This window comes from Oncorhynchus mykiss, chromosome 29, assembly GCF_057628025.1.
Source record: "Oncorhynchus mykiss isolate SJ-2025 chromosome 29, ASM5762802v1, whole genome shotgun sequence".
NCBI classification, from domain to species: domain Eukaryota; kingdom Metazoa; phylum Chordata; class Actinopteri; order Salmoniformes; family Salmonidae; genus Oncorhynchus; species Oncorhynchus mykiss.
In genome coordinates, this window is record NC_143050.1 from 43,228,426 (window position 1) to 43,254,322 (window position 25,897).

The following is a 25,897-nucleotide window of genomic DNA, read 5'->3' on the forward strand; positions in this document are numbered from 1 at the left end:
TGGTGAAAGCAGTACTGAGGAAACCAGATCAGTGAGTATTCCAAGGAAGAGACCAAGGAAGGAAGGAAAGAAAGGAAGAAAGGAAAGACGCATAATATGCATGTAACTTCATCTTAACCCTTACCTTATTGGAACAGGGCCTGTCAACTGAGTGACGTTGTCCCAGGCTGCTCTGCTGCCCTGTCCTGTCCTGCTGACTGAGGACAAACCCACTGATGTGACCTGATGTGGCATACAATCTGTCAAAAGCACATAGGGCTCAGCTGCCATCATCAGCAGTCATCGGCCGAGTAAGAACTGCAAGTAGAACCTCACCACATCACTCAGTCACTAAGAGAGAGACCACTGCAGAGCACCGGCTTTTCCACCAACCTATTAATTCAATACCATCCAACTCCACCAGAGGGTATAGTGGAGCGTAAATCAGCAATAAATAGTATTAGACGCAAAAATTAGGCTAACTATACACTATTAGCTAGGATTAGCGCAGCTGACTCATCTCGAGCGGCATTCAACGTTTAACCATTACGGTCCTGTGAGTCGTCAAACCAGTGACATTAAGTGAAACAATAACGAGTGCAGTGTTTAACCGGGCTACTGTGAGTCGGCTATCGAGTTCTGGAGGAGAGCGTTGTAGAGCAGGATTTCCCAAGCCGGTTTAAATAATCAAAGCTTGATGATGAGTTGGTTATTTGAACCAGCTGTGCAGTGCTAGGGCATAAACCAAAACGTGCCCCCAGGGGGGGGGCCCCAGAACCGAGTATGGGAAACTCTGCTCTAACTAATGCTCTCGGTAGCCAACTCACAGTAAGGCCTGATTAGATTAGGCTTTGCACCCTTTGGTTTCGAAAGGGAATAAATACAAACACAGAATGAGAGAAGAATAAAATCTTGGAAGGTAAGAGTAGAACGTTTTCCTATTTTATTCTACTTCAGAGAAAAGTCTTGGTATAACTGACCCTAAATGTAAAGTATTGATATTCCAGTGGATCTGCCTATCAGGTTGTACTTGCTGGAGCAGGGCTCTGAAGAAGAGGATGATGGGAGGGAAACAAAAAAGGTGATCTTGGCATAAAAAGTGGCCCCTCCCTCCCTCATGTTACCCCTCCCCTCGGGGCGGTTGGTTCTTTACCTGGGAAGCGAGAGAACAGAGAGAATCTCTTTAAAGAGAGACGTCGTGGAGGAGGGGACGCCACTGATGGGGAGAGAGGGGGAGTTACGGCTGAGCGAAGGGTGGGAGAAGGGGGAGAGAGAAAGACGCTCTCGTTTAATCATCGATAGGCAGTAATAGCACTGTAGGGTGCCCTGAAGACACAAACCTTTCTCCTTCAGAGCACATTGACATTTTCACCTCAATACATCATTTAGTGAACCATTCACTGAGGCTGTGTCCAAAATGGCACTCCATTCCCTATTATAGTGCACTACTTTTGGCCAGGATTAGCCACATAAGGCTATGGCATAAAGGAGTGCACTACATAGGGGATAGGATGCAATTTCAGATTCGCCACGGGTGACTCGTCATTTTCACAGGTCAACGAAGGCCTGCTGTCGGATTGGAGGGGGCAGATAGCCCAATGGGAGGGGCGTAACTGAGTGACATCAGACGCTGACATGAGTTGGACAGTTTGACACATGTAGGCAGTAGTACAGTACACATCATATAGCGCATGCACACACACATTACATAGATGCTGCGCACACAAAGCACAGAGAAGACTATCACAGAGAGAGAAAGAGAGAACCAGTTTGTCATCCAACTGTAATCTTATGATTTAACATTTAAAAGGCTTTTGAAAACCAGAACCTACTCTGCTCATGCCTGCATGTGTAGCACCATCTACAGAGGTACTACACTACTGGCAACATTGAAAGCTCACCTCCAACCATTTCTATGACATTAGCTTCCGAGTGCTGCTGCGGTCTAAGGCACGAAGAGTCACTACAGACACCCTGGTTTGATTCCACGCTGTTTCACAACCGGCCGTGATTGGGAGTCCCATAGGGCGGCATACAATTGGCCCAGCGTCGTCCAGGTTTGGCCGTCATTGTAAATAAGAATTTGTTCTTAATGGACTTGCCTAGTCAAATAACATATTTCAGAGCAGCTATGGCTGCTAGTCATACTGGTATCTGACCACTAGGTGTCATCAGCGTCTCTAAAGCATCTTGACTTCTTTCTCCTATTTAAACTTCTAGAGCGAAAGTGTCCTGTCCTGGGACTAAACACTGCTCTCTGTATCCAAATGTGTGTGTGTGACATCCATTACACACACACCCACACTACAGTTCCAGCACTGTGGCATCATCCTCCAGCCAACTAAGCTCTCTCAGATATGCACACACCCCAATCATTGGCGCACACACACACACACACACAAACACCTTGTTCTTTATAGGTGACACTAGGGCTGTGGCGATCACAAAATTGAAATCTACTATCCTCCATAGTACAAAAACTGACCTATTCTATTCTGTGCGAGAAATATTCCAAACTGGGACAGTTGTGGGATACGATAGATCCCACATGAATACAACCACTAGCGTCAAAAACCCTTTTTAAAGTAATGAGGCAAACGCAACAGAACAGAACGTTTAGCTTAAAATGTTGATAGACTAATAGTTTATTTCCTCACATTATAAGCACAGCAATGTGCTCACACAGCAGTAAGTTATAAGCAGGAATGTTCCATTAGCGGGAAAACGCCATTATCAATGTCATGCTTTTATCATAAATGTGTACTTTTATGGTGAAAACCATCTTCCCCAAACTCGAAACTCACACGCTGCTTATGTATGCCCTTGTAAATCGGATTAATTTGCTTAATATTGAGAAGTTATTTGGCCACTTCAGTTGTGATAGAAACCTTAACAAAAACATACAGGCCTATGGGCCAGGCTACATGAGGTGTGCGACTATGATTCGAAAAAGTCGCAAAAATATAGGTAATATTGTCACCCATCAGATTATTCTTGATCTTGTCTTTAAATATACTAAATAATATGTGGGAAATTTGGCCTAGCCTATAGAAAGCTGATGGGATCCTCCCACCCTTTAACAAAAGGCATTTACTCTGTTTCTCTGGGAATTGCATAGCCTATAGAAATGTTGCGCAACTTGAACTCATGGGCTCTCTCAGTCTTTGATTAGATTTTTGATTACATTTGCACTGATATCAGAGTGATTAGAGGGACAATAGAGTGCGAAGTATCAGGCAGTTAGCAAGTTTGGTAGGCCACTAATGTCCATCAGCAGCATCAGAGCTTGGAGAAGCCTAGCAACCGTGACCGAATGGTCACGTGGAATTTGATTCGCCGGTGTGGCGGTAATACGGTCACCGCAACAGCCCTTAGGTAACAGCGGTGTACGTTTGTCTTCCTGTTTATTACATCAGCTGTAGATCACGTCTGTCTGTTGGATCTCCTAAAACCTAAGTGATTACACACCCTCACCTACTTGGGAGCTAACACACATTTCATTGTGAGCTGTGCACAGTGCTAGTTGAGCATTTCCCCCATCCCTTCTGGTGTGTGGGTGTTTGAGTTGAGCATTTCTGGATGTTGGTCAGCGAAGCTGGTGTTTCAGGAATAAAAATTGAAGGCCGAAATGCTGAAGACCAGAAACACTATCTGACTGAAACAAGTTTAGACAGAGGCAAGCGCACCGAAAGTTATCACATTGTTTGTGCATGTGTGTATGAGAGAGAAAGGGGGAGAAAGAGAGAGCGTCTGTGTGTGTGTGTGTGTGTGTATCTCTGTACCAGTGTTTACGTGCATTGCTTGTGTCTGTGGTCTGATCATATATCAATTACGTGTGTGTGCGCTCACCCAGTGATGGTGAGCTAAGAGCCATGACTCCATAGTAGGAGAAGGGTCCTGTCTCAAACTTCATGTTCTCGTTTCCAGCCTCCACCTCCACTCGCCCCTGAGGAACACACACAGAGTTTCAAAGCAATTTTCACACTTTGACTTGTGCTGTGAACAAAAAGTAAACCAATGAAATAAAGATACATAGCCACACACTGATGAGTACTTTGACATACATTAACACACACACACGGATGAGTAGTTTGACATACATTAACACACACACACACACACTGATGAGTAGTTTGACATACATTAACACACACACTGATGAGTAGTTTGACATACATTAACACACACACTGATGAGTAGTGACATACATTAACACACACTGATGAGTAGTTTGACATACATGAACACACACACTGATGAGTAGTGACATACATTAACACACACACTGATGAGTAGTGACATACATTAACACACACACTGATGAGTAGTTTGACATACATGAACACACACACTGATGAGTAGTGACATACATGAACACACACACTGATGAGTAGTGACATACATTAACACACACACACACACACTGATGAGTAGTTTGACATACATTAACACACACACTGATGAGTAGTTTGACATACATTAACACACACACTGATGAGTAGTTTGACATACATTAACACACACACTGATGAGTAGTGACATACATTAACACACACACACTGATGAGTAGTTTGACATACATGAACACACACACTGATGAGTAGTTTGACATACATTAACACACACACTGATGAGTAGTTTGACATACATTAACACACACACTGATGAGTAGTGACATACATTAACACACACACTGATGAGTAGTTTGACATACATTAACACACACACTGATGAGTAGTGACATACATTAACACACACACTGATGAGTAGTGACATACATTACACACACACTGATGAGTAGTTTGACATACATTAACACACACACACTGATGAGTAGTTTGACATACATGAACACACACACTGATGAGTAGTTTGACATACATTAACACACACTGATGAGTAGTTTGACATACATTAACACACACTGATGAGTAGTGACATACATTAACACACACACTGATGAGTAGTGACATACATGAACACACACACTGATGAGTAGTTTGACATACATTAACACACACTGATGAGTAGTTTGACATACATGAACACACACACTGATGAGTAGTTTGACATACATTAACACACACACTGATGAGTAGTGACATACATGAACACACACACTGATGAGTAGTTTGACATACATTAACACACACACACTGATGAGTAGTTTGACATACATTAACACACACACACTGATGAGTAGTGACATACATTAACACACACTGATGAGTAGTGACATACATTAACACACACACTGATGAGTAGTTTGACATACATTAACACACACACACTGATGAGTAGTTTGACATACATTAACACACACTGATGAGTAGTTTGACATACATTAACACACACACTGATGAGTAGTGACATACATTAACACACACACTGATGAGTAGTGACATACATTAACACACACACTGATGAGTAGTTTGACATACATTAACACACACACACTGATGAGTAGTTTGACATACATTAACACACACTGATGAGTAGTTTGACATACATGAACACACACACTGATGAGTAGTTTGACATACATTAACACACACACACTGATGAGTAGTTTGACATACATTAACACACACTGATGAGTAGTTTGACATACATTAACACACACACACTGATGAGTAGTTTGACATACATTAACACACACTGATGAGTAGCTTGACATACATGAACACACACACTGATGAGTAGTTTGACATACATTAACACACACACTGATGAGTAGTGACATACATGAACACACACACTGATGAGTAGTGACATACATTAACACACACACTGATGAGTAGTTTGACATACATTAACACACACACTGATGAGTAGTGACATACATTAACACACACACACTGATGAGTAGTTTGACATACATTAACACACACTGATGAGTAGTGACATACATGAACACACACACTGATGAGTAGTGACATACATGAACACACACACTGATGAGTAGTTTGACATACATTAACACACACACTGATGAGTAGTGACATACATTAACACACACACACTGATGAGTAGTTTGACATACATTAACACACACACACTGATGAGTAGTTTGACATACATTAACACACACACACTGATGAGTAGTTTGACATACATTAACACACACTGATGAGTAGTTTGACATACATTAACACACACACTGATGAGTAGTTTGACATACATTAACACACACACTGATGAGTAGTGACATACATTAACACACACACTGATGAGTAGTTTGACATACATTAACACACACACTGATGAGTAGTTTGACATACATTAACACACACACTGATGAGTAGTGACATACATTAACACACACACTGATGAGTAGTTTGACATACATTAACACACACACTGATGAGTAGTGACATACATTAACACACACTGATGAGTAGTGACATACATTAACACACACTGATGAGTAGTGACATACATTAACACACACTGATGAGTAGTGACATACATTAACACACACTGATGAGTAGTGACATACATTAACACACACTGATGAGTAGTGACATACATTAACACACACTGATGAGTAGTGACATACATTAACACACACTGATGAGTAGTGACATACATTAACACACACTGATGAGTAGTGACATACATTAACACACACTGATGAGTAGTGACATACATTAACACACACACTGATGAGTAGTTTGACATACATTAACACACACACTGATGAGTAGTGACATACATTAACACACACACTGATGAGTAGTGACATACATTAACACACACTGATGAGTAGTTTGACATACATTAACACACACTGATGAGTAGTTTGACATACATTAACACACACACACTGATGAGTAGTGACATACATTAACACACACTGATGAGTAGTTTGACATACATTAACACACACACACACTGATGAGTAGTTTGACATACATTAACACACACACTGATGAGTAGTGACATACATTAACACACACACACTGATGAGTAGTTTGACATACATTAACACACACACACACACACTGATGAGTAGTTTGACATACATTAACACACACACTGATGAGTAGTGACATACATTAACACACACACTGATGAGTAGTTTGACATACATTAACACACACTGATGAGTAGTTTGACATACATTAACACACACACTGATGAGTAGTTTGACATACATTAACACACACACTGATGAGTAGTTTGACATACATTAACACACACACTGATGAGTAGTGACATACATGAACACACACACTGATGAGTAGTGACATACATTAACACACACACACTGATGAGTAGTGACATACATTAACACACACACTGATGAGTAGTGACATACATTAACACACACACTGATGAGTAGTGACATACATTAACACACACACACTGATGAGTAGTTTGACATACATTAACACACACACTGATGAGTAGTTTGACATACATTAACACACACACACACACTGATGAGTAGTTTGACATACATTAACACACACACTGATGAGTAGTGACATACATTAACACACACACTGATGAGTAGTTTGACATACATTAACACACACACACTGATGAGTAGTTTGACATACATTAACACACACACACTGATGAGTAGTTTGACATACATTAACACACACACTGATGAGTAGTGACATACATTAACACACACACACTGATGAGTAGTGACATACATTAACACACACACTGATGAGTAGTTTGACATACATTAACACACACTGATGAGTAGTTTGACATACATTAACACACACTGATGAGTAGTTTGACATACATGAACACACACACTGATGAGTAGTTTGACATACATGAACACACACACTGATGAGTAGTTTGACATACATTAACACACACACTGATGAGTAGTGACATACATTAACACACACACACTGATGAGTAGTTTGACATACATTAACACACACACTGATGAGTAGTGACATACATTAACACACACACTGATGAGTAGTTTGACATACATTAACACACACACTGATGAGTAGTGACATACATTAACACACACACTGATGAGTAGTTTGACATACATTAACACACACACACTGATGAGTAGTTTGACATACATTAACACACACACTGATGAGTAGTGACATACATTAACACACACACTGATGAGTAGTTTGACATACATTAACACACACACTGATGAGTAGTGACATACATTAACACACACACACTGATGAGTAGTGACATACATTAACACACACACTGATGAGTAGTGACATACATTAACACACACTGATGAGTAGTTTGACATACATTAACACACACACTGATGAGTAGTGACATACATTACAAGAGCATTCATCAGTGTGCAGGTATTTACCTTTATTTCACATACACACAGATCTCAGTCGGACAAAGTGAACACACAGAGATGCAGCGTTTCTACTGCTTCAGTGGTGTTGTCTCTATCTACTATGTTTCTTCATGCTGTGTTAGCACTGATCTAGCCACAAAGGCCCGAATCCTAACTCTTGACATCAATGCACGATTTTATGCAGTCGTCAAGTTAAGCCTGATCATCTGACCAGGAATATTATGATTCTACTTCTACTGCTAATGTTGTCTGATCTATCTGCTACGTTTCTATGACTGAGCCTTCCTACCAAGGTAAAAGAGAACCCTGGCGGTCTCATCAATATTATATCACAGTGCAGGTGTGCATGCTGAGGTTCCAGTGTCTCTCTCTCACACACACAAACACAAATGTCAATGTGCCCTGGCAAAACACATCCCAATAACCCCCAACAGATGACACATACACACACAACCGAACCGTGCACACACACCTTCCTGAATGGTGAAACCAGAGCAACTGTGCTCATGTTGCTGTATCTGCACAGTGTCACCTTGGGTGTCGTCAACAAAACAACACAGAATTGTATTTGATTTATTTCCACACGGTCGGGCTTCGTCTCCTGGTATCATAAACACACATCAGACATGGAAGAATGTGTAGAATTGCAGAAAATGAGCTTTAAAACTACAAAATGTCCACACCCCTCTTGTTGGCTATGAGAACAGTTTGGGGTCGCATGGGATGCGAGGTGGAGGTTTGTCACTACACCGATAAATGACATTATCCATCCGGACCTGTGTCACCAAGGAAGTGTGTGACTGGACCTTCTCAAATACTTCAGATTCAGGTCAACTTTATTATCCCAACACGAAAACCGAAAACACAGGAACCACACAACAGAATTCATTCAAAGTGCCATAGCTACACATTTAAAAGTGAAAGTGCAATATGCTGTATACTCGAGGGATCAACAGACTATTATACAGCCTAATGGCTGTGGGAAAATAAAGTCCCCATATCTATCGGTTTTGATTTTCTTTTTAAGAAAGCCTTGTCCGGCTGCTGCTGTGACTGAGTTTTCAGTGAAGGGGATCTGTCCTGTAAAATGCTTTCCAAGTTTTAGGAGGTTTGTGTACAGGTTGATGGCTGATTCTTGATCGATACCAATTATCCTTCCCGCTGTCTTAATCAAGCGCTGAAGCTGGACTTGGTCTTGTTTCCAAACATGCATATCAGACCAAAAGGACAGCACACTCTGGAGGACAGATTTACAGAACATTTGTAAGATATGGCGGTTCGACATTAAAACGGTTCAGTTTGCTTAGAAAAACATTATCTGTTGCAATTTCTTTATCTTTGCAAAGGCACAGTCCTTGCATTTCAGCTTGTCTATTTGGATTCCCAGGTACTTTTATGTGGTCACTCTAAAATCAGCGGATTTCCCATTGTTCTTCGTAGCAGGTGGTGGAGTTGTGTTCCTTCTGAAATCTATTTCCATCTCTTTCATTTTCTTAACGAATATTTCAAGGAAACTATTCAAGGAAAATTGTAATCCACTTGATCAGTAGAGAGCTGACTCCCAAAATCACCAGCTTATCCACCAGTAGGTGGTGTTGGACGGTGTTAAACGCGCTACTGAAGTCAATGAACACATTTTCACTAGGCTATTTGCCTTTTCTAAATGTTCGTAGATATTGTTCAGCTTGACCAGTAGCTCATCGTCAACACCCATAGAGGCACGGTAGGCGAATTGGTTTGGTTCTAATTGGGATGGGAGACCAGAGAGAATTTGTTTTTCAACTACTTTCTAAAACATTTTCATTAGGTACAGATCTTTTCAGGTGTTGGGACAATCAGTAGACTTTTTCCATAAAGACTGGAATTCTCCCACAGTTCAGTGACAGCTGGAACGGTAATGCGAGCTGGTCTGCGCATGCCTGAACTGCCTTGCTGCTGACGCCGTCTGGAACATATGATTTTCGTTTGCTTTTGACACGTTGAAAGTATTGCTTGACGTCATTCAGAGAGATCTGTACATCAACAGCTGGTATGCTGTCTATACTGTCCAAGGCCACTTTCTGCTGCGATGTAAAATCACAAGTCAAACCTACAATTGAAACTGTTCAAATCAATTGCAAAAGCAAAGGTCATTTCGATGGTCACACAATGTCTCATTGGTTTGTGGCCTGTGATGGTTTGTGGCCTGTGATGGTTTGTGGCCTGTGATGGTTTGTGGCCTGTGATGGTTTGTGGCCCTTGCCAGCCTTTCCTACTGTCCTTGAAAAGGTTTTCTAAATGTGTCTTTGTATGCTGCCTTGCACTGATTTAAGCACTTGTTTTTTGGCAGAGGAGCTCTTTTAATTCCTGAGTTACTACCCACGGTTTATTATTGGGGAAGATGTTGACTTTCTTTTTAGAAATAACGAGATCCTCACAGAAACGGATATCCTCTGAGACAGTATGCGCTGCCTCGTCCAGGTCATTGGTGCTGTCCGTCAGGGCCACCCAGTCAGTGGACTCAAAAAAGGCCTGGAGGGCTTCAGTAGCTGGGATGAGCTGAACCATGTTATGATCTGAACCCCTAAGATTGGGTAGCGCCTTGGAAAAATACGCACCTGGGATGTTACCATAAGAGGTCCAGGCAGGCTTCATTTCAGGTAGGACATGTAACATATTGCTGATATGTTGGTTAAAGTTCTCTGTGGTTAGCTTTACTGCTTCAGGTGACTCTGTCTCAGCCTGGGATACAAGGTCATGAATAACATTGGCAGCTATTTGAGTGTCAGCGGAGAGGGCTATGTAAACAATAAATAGCACTTGAGTACCCCTGGTCTATGTGTTGATGTATCGTCTGTGTGTATTGTGGTAGGCTGTGGTATGTACACTTGTAGTGCCTTGCCCTTTCTCAGAAGAGATTAAAACTTGGCACAATTACACACACTGACAGCCATGCTGAAATGACTGATTACCCAGGGCCGTTTAAGACTCATCGCCCCGATCTCTTCCCCAGGGTGATCTGGGTAATCCCCCCGGTGAATCAGCATGGGGTAGTGTGTGTGTGTGTGTGAGGGGAGGGTTAACCTTTGCCCGACCGCCATTAAGGGAGCGGAACTCCAGGCTATGATTTAATGATGTGCTCTGTGAGGCAGTGTGTCTGTGGGCTGGGCAAACATACTAGTCTAAACACTGCAGGCTACGGTCTGCAGTCAGAGTGGACTGATGCGTGTGTGTGCCTGATGCAGCATAGCGCTGACTTAAACAGGGATGTGATTCTTGTCTGAATGAGAATGTTGTTCTACAGTTGAAGTCGGAAGTTTACATCCACCTTAGCAAATTACATTTAGGCTCAGTTTTTCACTATTCCTGACATTTAATCCAAGTAAAAATTCTGTTTTAGCCAGTTAGGATTACCACTTTATTTTAAGAATGTGAAATGTCAGAATAATAGTAGAGAGAATTATTTATTTAAGCTTTTATTTCTTTCATCACATTCCCAGTGGGTCAGAAGTTTACATACACTCAATATATTTTCTATAGGATTGAGGTCAGGGCTTTGTGATGGCCACTCCAATACCTTGACTTTGTTGTCCTTAAGCCATTTTGCCACAACTTTGGAAGTATGCTTGGACTCATTGTCCATCTGGAAGACACATTTGCGACCAAGCTTTAACTTCCTGACTAATGTCTTGAGATGTTGCTTCAATATATCCACATAATTTCCCCACCTCATGATGCCATCTATTTTGTGAAGTGCACCAGACCCTCCTGCAGCAAAACACCTCCACAAATGATGCTGCCACCCCCGTGCTTCACGGTTGGGATGGTGTTCTTCGGCTTGCAAGCCTCCCCCTTTTTCCTCCAAACATAACAATGATCATTATTGCCAAACAGTTCTATTTTTTGTTTCATCAGACCAGAGGACATTTATCCAAAAAGTACGATCTTTGTCCCTATGTACAGTTGCAAACCGTAGTCTGGATTATTTATGGCGGTTTTGGAGCAGTGGCTTCTTCCTTGCTGAGTTGCCTTTCAGGTTATGTTGATATAGGACTCGTTTTACTGTGGCTATAGATACTTTTGTACCAGTTTCCTCGAGCATCTTCACAAGGTCCTTTGCTGTTGTTCTGGGATTGATTTGCACTTTTCGCACCAAAGTACGTTCATCTCTAGGAGACAAAATGCGTCTCCTTCCTGAGCGGTATGACGGCTGCGTGGTCCCATGGTGTTTATACTAGCGTACTATTGTTTGTACAGATGAACGTGGTACCTTTAGGCGTTTGGAAATTGCTCCCAAGGATGAACAAAGACTTGTGGAGGTCTACAATTGATTTTTCTGAGGTCTTGGCTGATTTCTTTTGATTTTCCCATGATGTCAAGCAAAGAGGCACTGAGTTTGAAGGTTGGCCTTGAAATATATCCACAGGTACACCTCCAATTGACTCAAATTATGTCATTTAGCCTATCAGAAGATTCTAAAGCCATGACATAATTTTCTGGAATTTTCCAAGCTGTTTAAAGGCCCAGTCAACTAGGTGTATGTGAACTTCTGACCCACTGGAATTGTGATACAGTGAATTATGAGTTAAATAATCTGTCCGTAAACAATTGATTGAAAAATTACTTGTCATGCACAAAGTAGATGTCCTAACTGACGCGTGAATTTGTGGAGTGGTTGTAAAACGAGTTTTAATGACTCCAACCTAAGTGTATATAAAGTTCCGACATCAACTGTATTTTCCTCCCCTTTCCAATCCTCCCTCTCTCTCCACTCCTCTTCCCTCTTTCGGTTTCTCCTTACATAAAAGGGATCAATTAGTGAAGAGCAAGTCTGCCCCACAGCTAAGCGTCACACAAGGTCACTTGACACACACACACACACGTAAGCACTTAAATCTGCTTTAAAAAAAAACTGACTGACCTTGGGAAGTTTTGTCAATAACTAATGACATAGGTTGCCCTAAGAGTTATTAGGCAGCTAAAGGTGCTTCTACCAAATATTAACTCTGGGGTGTGAAGACATACGCAATCAAGACATCTTCGTTATCTTATTTTTAATTCATTCATTTCTCTTTCACTTTGAAATATGTGAAGTAGATCCGTACAAAAAACCCCATCAACAAATGAATCCCTTTCAGAAAAATCTGAACACTGTACAACAAAGGATGTGTAGACTTTCACTAGGCTCTGTACATTGTGCTGTACACTTAAACAGTAGGCTGAGTCACACCAAAGGACCCACACAGCTGAGCCTAATTCACAGTCAAGAAGTCTGTGGCTGTGCCTGAATACCCGTACTTGCGTTCTAAATAGTAGAGATGATGGGTATGCGAAAATATAACATACTTTAAGAGTACGTGAAATTTCAAAAATGTTTTATGCTTTAAAGGATTTCATATATTTTGGCTTGTCATCTAGTAGAACTTTCTGCACACTATTGAGGAAGAGAATCGTCTTGAGACCCGCTGATAATCAGATATGGTGACGAGCTTTACCAGAATGAACGAATGGCAGGAATCAATGCAATTACGCATTAGATGATGAATTCTCAGTATGGCTGAGTAGTATGTTGATATTTGTTAATTAGGTTTGCCTCTCTGGTAGATGTAGAGGTGTGTGAGAGAGAGGGAGAGTAATGGGTACCTGCAGTATGAGTATGAAGTAGTCGACAGGTTTGCCTCTCTGGTAGATGTAGAGGTGGAGGTGTGTGAGAGAGAGGGACAGTAATGGGTACCTGCAGTATGAGTATGAAGTAGTCGACAGGTTTGCCTCTCTGGTAGATGTAGAGGTGGAGGTGTGTGAGAGAGAGGGACAGTAATGGGTACCTGCAGTATGAGTATGAAGTAGTCGACAGGTTTGCCTCTCTGGTAGATGTAGAGGTGTAGAGGTGTGTGAGAGAGAGGGACAGTAATGGGTACCTGCAGTATGAGTATGAAGTAGTCGACAGGTTTGCCTCTCTGGTAGATGTAGAGGTGGAGGTGTGTGAGAGAGAGGGACAGTAATGGGTACCTGCAGTATGAGTATGAAGTAGTCGACAGGTTTGCCTCTCTGGTAGATGTAGAGGTGTAGAGGTGTGTGAGAGAGAGGGACAGTAATGGGTACCTGCAGTATGAGTATGAAGTAGTCGACAGGTTTGCCTCTCTGGTAGATGTAGAGGTGGAGGTGTGTGAGAGAGAGGGACAGTAATGGGTACCTGCAGTATGAGTATGAAGTAGTCGACAGGTTTGCCTCTCTGGTAGATGTAGAGGTGGAGGTGTGTGAGAGAGAGGGACAGTAATGGGTACCTGCAGTATGAGTATGAAGTAGTCGACAGGTTTGCCTCTCTGGTAGATGTAGAGGTGTAGAGGTGTGTGAGAGAGAGGGACAGTAATGGGTACCTGCAGTATGAGTATGAAGTAGTCGACAGGTTTGCCTCTCTGGTAGATGTAGAGGTGGAGGTGTGTGAGAGAGAGGGACAGTAATGGGTACCTGCAGTATGAGTATGAAGTAGTCGACAGGTTTGCCTCTCTGGTAGATGTAGAGGTGGAGGTGTGTGAGAGAGAGGGACAGTAATGGGTACCTGCAGTATGAGTATGAAGTAGTCGACAGGTTTGCCTCTCTGGTAGATGTAGAGGTGTAGAGGTGTGTGAGAGAGAGGGACAGTAATGGGTACCTGCAGTATGAGTATGAAGTAGTCGACAGGTTTGCCTCTCTGGTAGATGTAGAGGTGGAGGTGTGTGAGAGAGAGGGACAGTAATGGGTACCTGCAGTATGAGTATGAAGTAGTCGACAGGTTTGCCTCTCTGGTAGATGTAGAGGTGTAGAGGTGTGTGAGAGAGAGGGACAGTAATGGGTACCTGCAGTATGAGTATGAAGTAGTCGACAGGTTTGCCTCTCTGGTAGATGTAGAGGTGGAGGTGTGTGAGAGAGAGGGACAGTAATGGGTACCTGCAGTATGAGTATGAAGTAGTCGACAGGTTTGCCTCTCTGGTAGATGTAGAGGTGTAGAGGTGTGTGAGAGAGAGGGACAGTAATGGGTACCTGCAGTATGAGTATGAAGTAGTCGACAGGTTTGCCTCTCTGGTAGATGTAGAGGTGTAGAGGTGTGTGAGAGAGAGGGACAGTAATGGGTACCTGCAGTATGAGTATGAAGTAGTCGACAGGTTTGCCTCTCTGGTAGATGTAGAGGTGGAGGTGTGTGAGAGAGAGGGACAGTAATGGGTACCTGCAGTATGAGTATGAAGTAGTCGACAGGTTTGCCTCTCTGGTAGATGTAGAGGTGTAGAGGTGTGTGAGAGAGAGGGACAGTAATGGGTTCCTGCAGTATGAGTATGAAGTAGTCGACAGGTTTGCCTCTCTGGTAGATGTAGAGGTGGAGGTGTGTGAGAGAGAGGGACAGTAATGGGTACCTGCAGTATGAGTATGAAGTAGTCGACAGGTTTGCCTCTCTGGTAGATGTAGAGGTGTAGAGGTGTGTGAGAGAGAGGGACAGTAATGGGTACCTGCAGTATGAGTATGAAGTAGTCGACAGGTTTGCCTCTCTGGTAGATGTAATGTAGAGCGGATCGCTTGTCGCCGTCATTGAATTTGATCTCCTGGATGACATCAGGGTGCCTCAGGATCCTCAGTAACACCTTCTCAGTGACCTGACAGGGACTGAACAGACTCACCTCTGTTGAGAAGGAGAGAGGGGGTGAGGGTTTAATGGGGAGAGAGAGACACCCGGAAATCAGACTTACAGATAGCGCCTTCAATTCAGACAGATCGGTAACACTTAAAGGGTGTATAATGCATTAAGATGCATCATAAATCTGATGAGAATTCTGTCTAATCCCATTATCATCCAGACTAAATACCAGCTGTTCTGTTGATACAAATAGATACTTTCATTGATTGAGAGACCATTTATTATAAAATGTATTATAAGACATTAGGAAGGCTCATACGTGCTTATGACAGTCCACTCACCTGTAGCCAGGAAGCGATGCGCAGCCAGCATCAACTGGGGAGAGATCTTCACCTTGCACTCGTTCTCCGTGTGTTTAAAAGCAGAGAAGTCACGCGTTCTCTTGTTAGGGTCCACCTTCTTTCTGTTCCTATTGTCAGCTGGCGAGAGGAGAGGGAAAACAGCAACTAACATGTTTAGCACTGACCTGTGTTGTGACGGCCCTGAATTTGTCTGAACCGCCTGTGCTTCTCCTCCCAAATGGGGAGCTTACCTTTTAATTTCCTATTAAATAGCCAGCATCAGCTGCACAAAAGATGGTTGACAGTGGTGGGAATGAGGAAGTGTTCAACCCTCAGTTCGGAAGCTCCTTTACTCCGTTTGTTTGTTGTATTTAAACGTTTGTTGTATTTAAAAATGGTTTGTATTGTAATCGTGTCGCAATAACAACAAGGCTCAGATCTACTAATGTACATTGTTGGACTACCCATCTCCGGTGGTCTCTGCTGTTCTCCGTGGCCTTTCTGTTCTTGGCAGATTCCATTGACTGATTACAACCTTTTCCAACCATTACCAATCGGTAATTAGTTTGTTTTATTGTCATTTACACTGTGTTTGTTTATGTGTTCAGTTGTTTATGAAGACTACTGGTAGTTCTGATAACCTTTATTGTTGTGTGGTAAGAGAGTTTTTGAGAAGATTCTGATTGTATGATTCAAAACAAATCATATGTCACGTGTGCCCGAATACAACAGGTTGACCTTATCGCGAAATGCGCACAAGCACTTAACCAACAATTCAGTTAAGAAAAAAAGTTACCAAAATATTTACTAAATAAACTAAAGTAAAAATTAACAATAACGAGGCTATATACAGGGGGTACCGGTACCGAGTCAATGTGCGGGGGTACAGGTTAGTCGAGGTAATTTGTACATAGGGGTGAAGTAACTATGTATAGATAATAAACAGCGAGTAGTAGTAGTGTAAAAACAAAGGGAGTCAATTTTATTAATTGTTTAGCAGTCTTATGGCTAGGGAGTAGAAGCTGTTAAGGAGCCTGTTGGACCTAGACTTGGCACTCTGGTACAGCTTGCCGTGTGGTAGCAGAGAGAACAGTCTATGACTTGGGTGACTGAAGTCTGACAATTTTTTGGGCCTTCCTCTGACACCACCTAGTATATAAGTCCTGGATGGCAGGAAGTGGCCCCAGTGACGTACTAGGCTGTACACACTACCCTCTGTAGCGCCTTACGGTTGGATGCTGAGCGGTTGCCATACCAGGCGCTGATATAACCGGTCAGGATGCTCTCGATGGTGCAGCTGTAGAACGTTTTGAGGATCTGGAGATGCCAAATCTTTTCAGTCTCCTGAGGGGGAAAAGGTGTTGTCATGCCCACTTCACAACTTTCTTGGTGTGTTTGGACCATGATAGTTTTCTGGTGATGTGAACACCAAGGAACTTGAAACTCTCAACCCACTCCACTACAGCCCATCAACGTGAATGGGGGCGTGTTCGCCCTCCTTTTCCTGTAGTCTACGATCATCTCCTTTGTCTTGTTCACGTTGAGGGAGAGGTTGTTGTCTAGGCACCACACTGCCAGGTCTCTGACCTCCTTCCCTATAGGCTGTCTCATCGTTGTTGGTGATCAGGCCTACCACCGTTGTGTCGTCAGCAAACTTGACGGTGTTGGAGTCGTGCTTGGCCACGCAGTCATGGGTGAACAGGGAGTACAGGAGGGGACTAAGCACGCACCCCTGAGGAGCCCCCATGGTGAGGATCAGCGTGGCAGATGTGTTGTTGCCTACCCTTACCACCTGGGGGCGGCCGGTCAGAAAGTCCAAGATCCAGTTGCAGAGGGAGGTGTTGAGCCCTAGGGTCCTTAGCTTAGTGATGAGCTTTGTGGACACTATGGTGTTGAATGCTGAGCTGTAGTTAATGAACAGCATTCTCACATAGGTGTTCCTTTTGTCCAGGTGGGAAAGGGCTGTATGGAGTGTGATTGAGATTGCGTCATCTGTGGATCTGTTGGGCGGTATGCGAATTGAAGTGGGTCTAGGGTTTCCAGGATGATGGTGTTGATGTGAGCCATGACCAGCCTTTCAAAGCACTTCATGGTTACCGGGCTGGAATTTCTTTAGGTCTGAGTAGGGCTGTGGCGGTCACGAAATATCGTCAGCCGGTGACTGTCAAGCAAATAACTGTCGGCCTCACGGTAATTAACCGTTAAATAACAAAGACATGTAGCATCTCCTGGCTTCCACACACCTACAAGCCACTGATGCAGCCCTTTGGAACATCTACATTTTAAAAAGTCTAATAAATCCATGTAATAGAGTCTACACCTTCACAATAAATCCATGATTTATTTTAGACAGGTCTAAAGAAACATGCTATGAAGAAAATGTATATTTCATAAGAACAGAATAGCATACTCTGAGTTGTCCTTAAGTTAGGACCTGATCTGGCGATGCCATATGACTATGGCCTACACTAGTTCATTTAGCAGACAAGAGGTTAGAATTCCATGGTATTATTTTATAGTATGAACAACACAATTGAACAAAGCTGAATAAAATAGAAAGGATATTTTCTCCAAACGATTTGAGGGAGTGCACACATGCGGCTTTTCTACAGTTAACAAGGAAATAGGTACTCCTATATGCTTAATTTAGAGGTATTAATGTTCTACAAACGATGGACAATGTGTTTAGATTGTTAATACATTGTAAGGCTCCATAATGCCACTCCAATGATGATTTGAACAAAGTCACTTGAAACGCGTTTTTATTGCGCAGGCTGTATACACTTCATCAGTCTCTCATTCACAATTTGACAAGCACTTGATAACGCCTCTACTTTTTCAGCGGTAACCCTATGTGTGGCCGTAAAGCACCCTAAAAGAGTCCATGCTTTTTGCGGCCAGTGGCCGTTGTTCCCTTCTCCCCGAGTGCCAAAAAAATACAACCACTAGCGTCAAAAACCCTTTTTTACTCAGTGAGGCTGACGCTACAGATCAGAACATTTAGCTTAAACTATAAGGCTATTTCTCCACATTATAAGCACAACAATGCACACACGGAAAACACCATCATCAAAAGTGACCGCAAATACGATTATTCATGTAATGCTCTTATTATAAATGTGCTTTTTTTATAGTGAAAATCATCTTCCCCAAACTTGAAATTCACACACTGCTTATGTAGCCAAGTTAGGCTCTACATGCCTTGTAAAGCAGATTAATGTGCTTAATTTGGAGAAGTTATTTGGCCACTTTAGTTGTGATACAAACCTTATCAAAACATATAGGCCTATGGGCTAGGCTACATGAGGTGAGTGACGATGATTCGAAAAAGTCACAAAAAAAAGGTATTGTTTCTTATGCTGGGCATCATTCACAGGTGATAATATAAACTCAACAAAAAAAGAAACGTCCCTTTTTCAGGACCCTGTCTTTCAAAGATAATTGGTAAAAATCCAAATAACTTCACAGATCTTCATTGTAAATTATTTAAAAACTGTTTCCCATGCTTGTTCAATGAACCATAAACAATTAATGAACATGCACCTATGGAACGGTCGTTAACACACTGACACTTTAGGCAATTAAGGTCACAGTTAAGAAAACTTAGGCACTAAAAAGAGGCCTTTCTACTGACTCTGAAAAACACCAAAATAAAGATGCCCAGGGTCCCTGCTCATCTGCGTGAACGTGCCTTAGGCATCCTGCAAGGAGGCATGAGGACTGTGGATGTGGCCAGGGCAATAAATTGCAATGTCCGTACTGTGAGACGCCTAAGACAGTGCTACAGGGAGACAGGACGGACAGCCGATTGTCCTCGCAGTGGCAGACCACGTGTAGCAACACCTGCATAGGATCAGTACATCCTAACATCACACCTGCGGGACAGGTACAGGATGGCAACAACAACTGCCTGAGTTACACAAGGAACGCACAATCCCTCCATCAGTGCTCAGACTGTCCGCAATAGGCTAGGAGAGGCTGGACTGAGGGCTTGTAGGCCTCTTGTCTAGTGAGGACCTGCCTTACATCACCGGCAACAACGTCGCTTATGGGCACAAACCCACCGTCGCTGGACCAGACAGGATTCGCGTTTATCGTTGAAGAAATTAGCATTACACCAAGGCTTGTACTCTGGAGCGGGATCAATTTGGAGGTGGAGGGTCCGTCATGGTCTGGGGCGGTGTGTCACAGCATCATCGGACTGAGCTTGTTGTCATTGCAGGCAATCTCAATGCTGTGTGTCACAGCGAAGACATCCTCCTCCCTCATGTGGTACCCTTCCTGCAAGCTCATCCTGACATGACCCTCCAGCATGACAATGCCACTCCAGCATGACAATGCCACCAGCCATACTGCTCGTTCTGTGCGTGATTTCCTGCAAGATAGGAATGTCAATGTTCTGCCATGGCCAGCGAAGAGCCCAGATCTCAATCCCATTGAGCACGTCTGGGACCTGTTAGACCGGAGAGTGAGGGCTAGGGCCATTATCCCCAGAAATGTCCAGGAATTTGCAGGTGCCTTGGTGGAAGAGTGGGGTAACATCTCACAGCAATAACTGGCAAATCTGGTGCAGTTCATGAGGAGGAGATGCATTGCAGTACTTAATGCAGCTGGTGGCCACACCAGTTATTTTTATTTTGACCCCCCCTTTGTTCAGGGACACATTACTCCATTTCTGTTAGTCACATGTCTGTGGAACTTGTTCAATTTATGCCTCAGTTGATGAATCTTGTTATATTCATACAAATATTTACACATGTTATGTTTTCTGAAAATAAACTTTTCTTTTTTTGCTGAGTTTATAATTGACAAGTGATATGCTAATATTGTCACCCATCAGACACTTGTTGATTTAATCTTGTCTTTACACATGCTAAATATTATATGTATGACATTTGTTTTGATTTAGAATGGACCATTATCGTGCGCCAGTCTCGAAACAGGGGCAGTGGGAAAAATACATGTCATCTATGCACTTTCCTGTAGTTCATGTCAGCCAGGTAGTCTATACTTCTGTAGTAAAGATAAGCAATGTGCTTAATATTTAGGAAAGTTTAGAAATAAATATATTAGGCCTAATCTATAGAAAGCTGATGGGATCCTCCTCTTTTTAATAGAGTAATAGAGGCCATCACTCTGTTTTCTCAGGCAATTGCATAGCCGATAGAAATGCTGTGCAACATGAGCTCTCATGAAGTCTTTGATTAGATTTTCGATGACATTTGCATTAATGTCAGAGTGATTAGAGGGACAATACAGTGCTGAGTACCAGGCAGTTATCAAGTTTGGTAGGCTACTAATGTCCACCAGCAGCATCAGAGCTTGGAGAAGCCTAATTAGAAGCCTAATTGTTTTTAAGTTATTTCTAATGTTTTTAAGGGTTAATGAAAAGTTGACTTTCCAGTCCTTTGCATTGGTATAGATTCGACAGACCAGACGGGACTCATTCCCTCACAAACAAAAAGGGAAAATCGTACAATTTATCTGGCACCTATAAACAATAACCTCAAGTCAAAAACATTGCAGCATGTGCACACGAGTGAATTCACTATCATAAAACATTTTCAATAAAAAAATCATCTTTAGCAGGAGAGGCCAACGCTCCCCTCAGGTAGACCTTTTCTCTAGCCCTACACACATTTATTTTTACATTTATTTAACTATTTTATTCATTTTGAATATGTACCCAAAATACATTTAAATAAAAACAAATACCATGCCCAAATGCCACCAAGTACAACCCTGCAGTTACATGCTTCATTCAGCTCATTAGTAGAATCAGATGTGTTAGAATAGGAACCAAACCCTGCAGGAGGGTAGTTCTGCAAGAGTAGGGTTTACTAATGGCCATGCCCAATTTAACTCATTACACTACACACAGGTCACTACAGTTTAAGTAAACGGACTCCAGATTGATCCATTGTCGACATGTAGTTTGACTCACTATAAAGGTCGGACTCATCCAGGATCTCTGATTTGATGATCTCCTCGATTACGTCCTCCAAGGTGACCAATCCCAGCACCTCGTAGAAGGGATCCCCCTCCCCCTCGTTGTTCACCTTCTGAACGATGGCCAGGTGGGATTTACCTAGAAGTAGCACACCAGAGTTAGAGTCAAGACTTAAAACCCACAAGACCGAGACCACAACCTAGTGTATACCAATGAGACAGTGACAAGACCAAGATCCGTCAGTACTGCGGTCAGTCAGTCAGTCAGTACTGCGGTCTGAAGGTTGAGAGGAGAGACAGTGCCTGGTCCCTGGGGGTACTTTAGTGCACTGTATAGTAAGTCATCTCATCTCCCTCTGGCAGTTCCCCCAGTTCTCCCAGTCAGTCAGTCAGTCAGTCAGTCAGTCAGTCAGTCAGTCAGTCAGTTAGTCAGTCAGTACTGCGGTCTGAAGGTTGAGAGGAGAGACAGTGCCTGGTCCCTGGGGGTACTTTAGTGCACTGTATAGTAAGTCATCTCATCTCCCTCTGGCAGTTCCCCCAGTTCTCCCAGTCAGTCAGTCAGTCAGTCAGTCAGTACTGCGGTCTGAAGGTTGAGAGGAGAGACAGTGCCTGGTCCCTGGGGGTACTTTAGTGCACTGTATAGTAAGTCATCTCATCTCCCTCTGGCAGTTCCCCCAGTTCTCCCAGTCAGTCAGTCAGTCAGTCAGTCAGTCAGTCAGTCAGTCAGTCAGTACTGCGGTCTGAAGGTTGAGAGGAGAGTCAGTGCCTGGTCCCTGGGGGTACTTTAGTGCACTGTATAGTAAGTCATCTCATCTCCCTCTGGCAGTTCCCCCAGTTCTCCCAGTCAGTCAGTCAGTACTGCGGTCGGTCAGTCAGTCAGTACTGAGGTCTGAAGGTTGAGAGGAGAGACAGTGCCTGGTCCCTGGGGGTACTTTAGTGCACTGTATAGTAAGTCATCTCATCTCCCTCTGGCAGTTCCCCCAGTTCTCCTCTCTTTAAGCTCTAAGTCTGTAACAAGAAAGGGGGATGGGAATAAAGACAGAAGGGGTAATCCACTCACTCTCTTAACTTACTATCCCTCTTCTCCTCTCCAAGTGTTAGAGTTGGGAACACACTGTGCCGTGTATTTCAACATTTCTGTCACATAATGTATAATATTCAGCCAATTGTATTGTCAGTCTCCACTTAAAGTGGGGGTGAACAGGAAGTGGGAAGTGATTGGCTGTCAAGTCAACCTAACAAACAGAGTTGAGAAAACAAATGCCCATTCCACTGACAGCACTGCTGACATCTCAAATTCTGCAGCCAATAAAGAGTAGAGACTCCACTGGGTCAGAAGAGTGAGGTCACAGTGACTATATAGCCGTGACGGTTGTTAGGTTCGGTCAGTGTCGGGCCATCTTTGATCTGTTTGTGTGATGTCAGGATCAGGACTGTAACTATCAATATCCCTCCACTATCTCACCATGCTGTCTAACAACAAAAACTAGGCTACTTCAATCACTAACTCTACCCGTAACCCTCACCCATACTTTATCCCCAACCTTCCAGCACCAGGGTGAGGTACTTCGCTGTCTTGGTACTTGGTTACCAGCAGCTTGCTTTATAGCGACTGACAGTACAGCTGATTTCTGTTCCTCGCATGTTCCTAACTGATCCATTTAGTTCTCTGATCGCCCAGAGAGTACACACACCCGCTTTCCCAAGTCTGAATCCATCTCTGATTAAACTTTGAGGATGTAAACCAGCAGACAATGTGGCTCCCCAGGACCAGAGCTGTGTCCATCCCTATGCTCAGTTCGCAGTACATAACAGTTTGGATTCCAGGCAACCCTGCTCTAAGCACAGTGAAGAGACCTTTGAAGATGCAGTGAGTACGTTCTGCTCTCTGTGGTGCGTTCTGGTATTGCTGGATAACAACAGCAGTGATGCTTTACTGAGAATCTCTTTGCCATAAGGCCTAGGCTATATATAACTCTGTCACAAACATTTATGACCGCTGGTGACAACTGTCTTTCTTTACCCACTCACGGTGACACAAACTGTTGTTTGGGTCAGCTAACCGGCAAGGCATAGGACTAGTTAGCCACACAACGTTTCGTGTTCTATGAACGTGCAATGTCAAATGACTTGATGTTGATAACACGTTACATCAGTAGCCCTTTACACTTCTACCTGTATATGGGTTACAAATGGCAGATTTGGGCACTAATAAGAGCCTAAATTGGAACGGACAGGCTATACAGTAACATGCTATAAATTGTGTCACAGCTCAGGCTGTGGGATTTGACTGACAACCATTCTGAACTTGAGCACTGCACGTGACAAGAAGCTGCCCCCATCCCTGCCGCTAATTGGGCAACGTTTGATATACAGTTACAAGATGACACGGCATCATTCCCAGGGCTGTCCTGAACAGAATGAGCCTGTTTGTCTATTAAGAAGAACATTTGCACTCGCTTTCAAATGATGCCCACCTGAACCAGATTGCAATTGATAATAGGCCGTTTATGGATTGCGTAAACAACAGAAATTATGAGATGGCGGACCTGTGTTCCAAACAAAACTACTACAAGTCTGCTTGCTCTAGTTCCTTAACGACATAGCTAGCAGAGTTCTAAAAAGCACCTTATAGTTCAAGACTCTTCTTTGAGTCATAAAAGTGCATTGCAATTACTACGGTGCACACTTTGGAGAGGTGTGTGGCCACTTGGGAGACAGCAGTTAGTCCCCTCACTCAAACCCTTGTCATTGTTTTGTCTTATCATGCACCGACAGTTGAAGTCGGAAGTTTACATACACTTAGGTTGGAGTCATTAATACTCGTTTTTCAACCACTCCACAAATTTCTTGTTAACAAACTATAGTTTTGGCAAGTCGGTTAGGACATCTACTTTGTGCATGACAAGTCATTTTTCCAACAATTTAAAAAAAAAAAATATTTCACTTATAATTCACGGTATCACAATTCCAGTGGGTCAGAAGTTTACATACACTAAGTTGACTGTGCCTTTAAACAGCTTGGAAAATTCCAGAAAATTATGTCATGGCTTTAGAGGCTTCTGATAGGCTAAATGACATAATTTGAATCAATTGGAGGTGTACCTGTGGATATATTTCAAGGCCAACCTTCAAACTCAGTGCCTCTTTGCTTGACATCATGGGAAAATCAAAAGAAATCAGCCAAGACCTCAGAAAAACAATTGTAGACCTCCACAAGTCTGGTTCATCCTTGGGAGCAATTTCCAAACACCTGAAGGTACCACGTTCATCTGTACAAACAATAGTACGCTAGTATAAACACCATGGGACCACGCAGCCTTGTGAAGGACCTTGTGAAGATGCTGGAGGAAACAGGTACAAAAGTATCTATATCCACAGTAAAACAAGTCCTACATCGACATAACCTGAACGGCCACTCAGCACTGCTCAGAAGCCACTGCTCAAAAACTGCCATAAAAAAGCCAGACTACAGTTTGTAACTGCACATGGGGACAAAGATCATACTTTTTGGAGAAATGTCCTCTGGTCTGAGGAAACAAAATAGAACTGTTTGGCCATAATGACCACTGTTATGTTTGGAGGAAAAAGGGGGAGGCTTGCAAGCCGAAGAACACCATCCCAACCGTGAAGCAAGGGGGTGGCAGCATCATTTGTGGGGGTGCTTTGCTGCAGGAGGGACTGGTGCAATTCACAAAATAGTGGCATCATGAGGCA

At 42.9% G+C, this 25,897-nt stretch overlaps 1 protein-coding gene across 5 annotated transcripts in view; it reads right to left on the reverse strand.

Annotated features, from left to right (window-relative positions):
- Positions 1-25,897, reverse strand: part of LOC110509516 (metal transporter CNNM4) — a 39,588-nt gene that overhangs the window by 9,249 nt on the left and 4,442 nt on the right. Inside the window, exons 2-6 of one of the 5 annotated variants that reach the window (XM_036967432.2) lie at positions 22,176-22,319; positions 16,232-16,369; positions 15,766-15,935; positions 3,829-3,925; positions 1,133-1,222 (exon numbers count right to left, since the gene is read on the reverse strand). In XM_036967432.2, coding sequence (XP_036823327.1) covers positions 1,133-1,222; positions 3,829-3,925; positions 15,766-15,935; positions 16,232-16,369; positions 22,176-22,319 — 639 coding nt within the window. Of the gene's footprint in view, positions 1-1,132; positions 1,223-3,739; positions 3,926-13,927; positions 15,936-16,231; positions 16,370-22,175; positions 22,320-25,897 lie in introns of those variants that run through there. The other 4 variants (XR_016493425.1, XR_016493424.1, XM_036967434.2 and 1 more) reach the window with 4 other exon arrangements.